Source organism: Nelumbo nucifera, chromosome 3, assembly GCF_055504915.1.
Source record: "Nelumbo nucifera cultivar China Antique chromosome 3, China Antique-T2T, whole genome shotgun sequence".
Lineage (NCBI taxonomy): Eukaryota > Viridiplantae > Streptophyta > Magnoliopsida > Proteales > Nelumbonaceae > Nelumbo > Nelumbo nucifera.
In genome coordinates this window covers 55,269,477-55,274,893 of record NC_142651.1, presented here as the reverse complement: position 1 = coordinate 55,274,893, position 5,417 = coordinate 55,269,477, and the positions used below count along the sequence as shown (strand labels likewise).

Sequence of the window (5,417 nt, the reverse complement as noted above, 5' to 3'; positions counted from 1 at the left end):
TGGAACCAGACCACGCAGGCTGCAACCTTGGTGAGCCGGGAGCGACTAGTTAGATCTCTTCTCTGCTCAATCCAACCGACACAAGAATGGTCCAAATCGATGTCCAACGTTGAAAAGCCGATAATAATGCTCACCTTGTTTCTTGTAACTTCACAACCTCCAGTCTTGAGATGACTACTTTTCCAACTTGAACACAAAGAGACAGCTTAAAGATGGGTTGTTGTTGTTTTTTCTACACAGCTGGAAGCCCTCTCCACCGTTGAATTACTTCTCACAAACGTAATCAAATTCAATTACAAGAGCTCTAATTAGTTTCTTTCACCACCACTCACAGTGCCCACCCTATACACATATATACAATGGGCGTCTCTTTCTCACCTCCTTGCCTTTAATTTGTTGCTTGATTTTGCTCTCTTCAGTTCTGAATCTTTATTCTGTGAACAGGTTAGTTCTTCTTCCCCTGATACTTGTTCTTGGTCTTGATTCCTGAATATTAATTCAAAAGATTTTTTTTAACCCAATTCAGAATTAACTTCTCTGAGAAAGACCAAGAGTTCTTCCCTCCCTCTCTATCTCTGTCAAGGGGATTAAATATTTCTTCTGTTTTTTTTTTTTTTTCTTTTCTTTTCTCTGTCATGCCTTCTTAATTCATTGATGGTTCAGTATTCTGAAGCCCCTTGGCTAGAAAATAGCTCAATATGCATGGAGTAGGATGATAGAAAGTTCCCTTGCGCTCAACAGCTCTCAAACTTTTCAATATGAGAAGATGAAAAATAATGAAAACACCTTACTTGATTCATTCAATTGAAACATTCCAGTTGGGTGATTGATAGGATGCATTACTCATTCACACTTAAAGGTTCTACATGAAAACCCATTATAGAGCATTCATTATTCCAGTTCCCAAGTCAATTAAGATTTGGTGGCAACCCTAGCACCAATTGATTTCTCACACCAAAACTCCCAAATTGATTACAATATCAGCTTGAATATAGAAGTTTCATGGGCCTGGGCCAAACTGTATTGATGGGCCATAACCCACCTTCACAGCAGTATTCATAATGGGCCATGAATATAAAGCCCTTGTCAAAACTTCTTCTTTGTTGTCGAATTTAATTCCTCCACCGACAACGAAATGGTGAGGTGGGCACATCCCGTTTGTCATTTATAAGAGGGCAACTCCATTGAAAAGTTAAGGTACTTTATTGTCATTTCAAACAAATACTTCGGCTTGGTCTAACTTATTAGAGTGTCCCCATTAGTGTGCCTAATTTTTTTTTGAACGTGAGATACGTGGCAATTGATGAAAGATTTAAATCAACCTGCCTGTTGTTTGCCACGTGCAAAGTAGAGACCCACTTTCCAACTTGGGCCCGAGATGGAGGCATACCGCATACCTGCCTTTTTGTTCTTTGTGGTCCAGCTTCAGCTTTACCTGAACCTTGGTTTCGTTTTCTATCTCCTACAGTTCTACGTTAAAAGTGGTTTTCTAACCGTCGTCGATCCGGATAGTTGGACCATTGGACCTAAAACCGTTCAGACAATCGATTTCGTTTCATCCTTAGACCTTTCTTTTCCAACCACTGACTTGATCAGCATTTCGCTGATCCAGATGGTTGAATCATCAATCTGTTCGACTTGAACCAATAATTTGTTCGACCGATGGCTAAATGGTCGAACCGTTGACTCAGAAACAGGTGGCCAAACCGGTTTCGGTTCCGAGTGGGTTTTTAAAACGTCAGAATCATGAGGGAGATTTTTCAGGGAGGAATCACATGCATATTCTGATATACTACACAGTCGTTACACGTGAGTTTGCACCTATCAACCACCCCACACTTTTGGGATCTCCGAAAGGGCTGGTTGATTGATTACAATTTTCAAATAGATTTTCGGCAACTTATTTATTCCTGTTTCTTTGATTCTTTCTCCAGCATCTCTCTTGAAGCTGCGAGAGACAAATCCATCAAAGCTTGGAGAAATGCTGCTCAGGAGCTCTTCAACCCCAATTCTTGGGTCCTTGCTTTCGTCCTTCCCCGACAGTCCCAACAGAGACTTCGACAACAACAAACACCCATCGAGCTTTGATCACCATCCCAAGAAGATCTCGTTTCCTCACTCTGGCCTACATCACCCCGGCTTCGGCTCATTCTCCTGCAACTCGCCCCCCAACTCTCACTCTGTTGTGGGTTTCACTGACATCGATCGGGAGTCCAGTGGTAGTGGCTCGAGAGGCTTCAGAAGGGCCCAGTCGGACGGCAACCTGGAAGGACTAGCTGCGGCTTCCTGCGATGTCGACGAATTCCAGTGCTCCAACCCGCCGACAGTATCTTCCCGAAGACCCAGTATGCCGATGTTGGAGACCATTCAAAGCTTCTCTTTCTATAACTCGAGAGCTAAGAAAGAAGAAGACGAAGAACAAGACCAAGAAGGTGGGTTGTTGCAGAGGTCAGTTACAATTGGAGAAAGCATTGATGCTTTAGGAAATGCCGACATCAGTTCTAAGAAGAACAAAAACATGGGTTTGATCATGGAGGAGGAGCTTAATTCGGGACTTGAAGGAGAAACAGAGCCGGCTAGTCCACCACTCTATCTTGCAAGAGGTCTTGGAACTGATGCGGGCGGACTTGGTGGCGGTGGCGGTTGTGGTAGTAGTGGTGTTCCGGTGGACTTTGGTGAAAGCGGCCCAGATGGATCAAACGTCGAGGAGCATTATAAGAAGATGGTGGAGGAAAATCCAACCAATTCTTTGTTCCTGAGGAATTATGCACAGTTTCTCTATCAGGTGAGTTCCGTCCATTCATCTAACAATTATTTTTCTCTTTAGCTTCCCTTTTTGTTTCTCTGCTTTCTAAATCACATTTAGACAGATATCAAAGATGGGACTGATTGATCTGTGGACTGCCTCTTGGGTTTTATGTTCGATATTAGACTGTTAATATATATTGGAGAACCTGATTCTTGGGTCATTCTCTGTCCAAGAAGTTAACTCCTGATGGAATGGTCCAGATAGATGAGTTTGGTGGGCCAAGATCCTTGGGGAGATCTGTAGTCCAGGTCCCTGATAAGTGATAACACCATTTCTTTCATAGTAATAGTGATTGATCTCTGCCTTGTTAGATTCCTTTCAGAGAGTTTATTCTGATTTCTCTGCTTTAGTAGTCCATTTTGGTGGCTATGATGGCCATTGCTCAAATAATTTGAGAATTATCTGCTTGTTATTGTATAACCCAAAAGGAGCTGCTGAAAATGCTCAAAATGGCCATTGCTCAAACAAGGTTGTGTGAGATGCATTTGACTCAAGAATTAGGACACTGTAACAAATCTGTAACTCGGCTTTGATGCGTCGGAAAGAGCAAAATGTTAAGCAATCAGTCCACATATGTTATCATGGTGGATCTCTATGACTGCAGGCTGCGACCTTAGGTTTCTTCTCACAATACTCAAAACGATTCTACCATAGAGTCGCGGCTTGAAGAACAGATTCCCTAATTCACCAGACTCAACCTCCCCTAGTTATTCATTCCCTAATTCACAGGAATCTCCTTCCCCAGTTATTTCTCTACAGTCGGAAAATTCCAAAAAGTTTTCCTATTGGTTAGCTATTTCAATTATCAGTCTCATGGGTTTGCTCACATGACACAGAACCCGTGAGTACAGCAATAATAGATACTGGGGAAATTGCAGACAAATGGGCTCAAAATTACAGAAGGATAACTGGTCTCGATGTTTGGGAGGGAAAATAAAAGGATTCCTTTTTCTGTCTGGACTGTAAAAGTGGGAAACATGCATGTGGAGAGTGGGGGCCCACCTTTCCTAAGTTATATACTGAATGTGACCAACAGATGGTGAATCTCAACCCCTTTTGCCATGGTAGAGTTAGCAAGGACAAGATTCAGCCATGTGAACTCTTGTTGTTATTCTAGCTTTACAACAAACAAGAAGGGGGTCAAAGAGCAACAAGACTAAAACAATTCCAGAGATGATATGGATTATATTCAAGTCTAGTTGCTTGATCTCTGAATTGCAGAATTTCTGTTAGTTCCTGGTCACAATCATTTGTTTGAATGGAGTATTTGTTTTCTTTTTCCTTATCTAAGGGATTTGATTTGCTGATTCTTTTACAGTCTAAGAGAGACCTACAAGGAGCTGAGGAATACTATTCAAGGGCTATACTAGTAGACCCCATCGATGGGGAAATACTGTCTCAGTATGCAAAACTGGTGTGGGGGCTCTATCGTGACCATGAAAGAACTTCAAGTTACTTTGAACGGGCAGTTCAAGCTGCACCCCATGATAGGTATGCTTATGTTCTCTACAAGAAGAATCTGTCTCAGATTGTTTACTGTTGAGTTGATTCAGACCTTGCATTAATTCTTGAGCTTCTGTTTCTTGTTGCAGCCACGTCCATGCAGCCTATGCTAGTTTCCTCTGGGAAATAGAGGAAGATGAGGAAGAACATAGCCTGCCGCAACATCCTACTGGGGTTCCACTTTTCCATGGCGGAGCCATGGCATCTGCAAGTGCTTGACTGCCATGGAATCTGCAAGACTGCAAGTGCTCGACCGTTAGAAGACATGAATTTCCAGAGGGATGAGAACTAGAGTTTAGAATGTAAATCAAAGCCATGCATGCATCAGCTGCTATTGTATTTGTACTTGCTAATTAGGTAGAGAAGAATGATTATTTATAACAACTATAGTAGTGTCCCAAGTTTGCAGTTTAATTGGGTGCATTTGCCATTCCATATTTTGGGTTAGCGAGGAGAAATGAGGCCTGAGGCAAGGCACACATAAGCTGTTCCTAGTATCAACAATCCAGATATGATGTTCGAAACCGGCCTGAAACATTTGGTCTCTGGGCCGGGGCATTTAGATTCCTGGTATCAACACATAAGCTTGTAAATGGAGGATATGTATCAAAATATGATTTGGATAGGCATTGATATGGTGGAATTTGGAAAGACAACAATAGACTTCAACATCTTAATTAATGAAACCCCCCCCCCCCCCCATAAATATTGAAACAACTATGAATTAAGATGATACATAAAAAACTGGAGACATAATGGATAAAACATGGTTTAAATAATAATAAATCCGAAATAAAGTTAATGCAACACATCCAAGAAAGCACTATATCAACTGATGGGGCTGTATCTCACCCCGGTTGACACCGACGTGGATAAGGACCTCGCTGCAACCTTGATCAGACCAATGATGTGGATTGCCACCATTCGGTAGGGCTGGATAACGGTTACTGTATGTATATGCAGAGGGACATGTAGCGCACGTCGGGCTTGACTTACCCTTCCCTCCCACGACAAAGAATGTAAAAGTTTTGGATTGGAATATCAGATTTTTTAATGGGATTTAAATTTAATTCGAATTCGAATTCGAATTCGAATTCGATCCTTG

General features: G+C 41.9%; 1 protein-coding gene across 1 annotated transcript; it reads left to right on the top strand.

Moving 5' to 3' along the window:
- The first annotated feature begins 306 nt into the window (after positions 1 to 306).
- LOC104600973 (uncharacterized) lies at positions 307 to 4,696 on the top strand. The gene is made up of 4 exons (XM_010264151.3): positions 307 to 444; positions 1,935 to 2,785; positions 4,128 to 4,300; positions 4,402 to 4,696. The coding sequence occupies exons 2-4, from the start codon at positions 1,982 to 1,984 to the stop codon at positions 4,529 to 4,531; spliced, it is 1,107 nt and encodes a 368-aa protein (XP_010262453.1). The 5' UTR covers positions 307 to 444; positions 1,935 to 1,981; the 3' UTR covers positions 4,532 to 4,696.
- The last annotated feature ends 721 nt before the right edge of the window (positions 4,697 to 5,417 follow it).

Excerpts from the sequence above, each read along its gene's own strand:
- LOC104600973 (XM_010264151.3), top strand. The coding sequence starts at position 1,982 with ATGCTGCTCAGGAGCTCTTCAACCCCAATTCTTGGGTCCTTGCTTTCG. Across the intron at positions 2,786-4,127 it reads ATGCACAGTTTCTCTATCAG|TCTAAGAGAGACCTACAAGG; the intron begins GTGAGTTCCGTC and ends ATTCTTTTACAG. Across the intron at positions 4,301-4,401 it reads CAAGCTGCACCCCATGATAG|CCACGTCCATGCAGCCTATG; the intron begins GTATGCTTATGT and ends TTCTTGTTGCAG.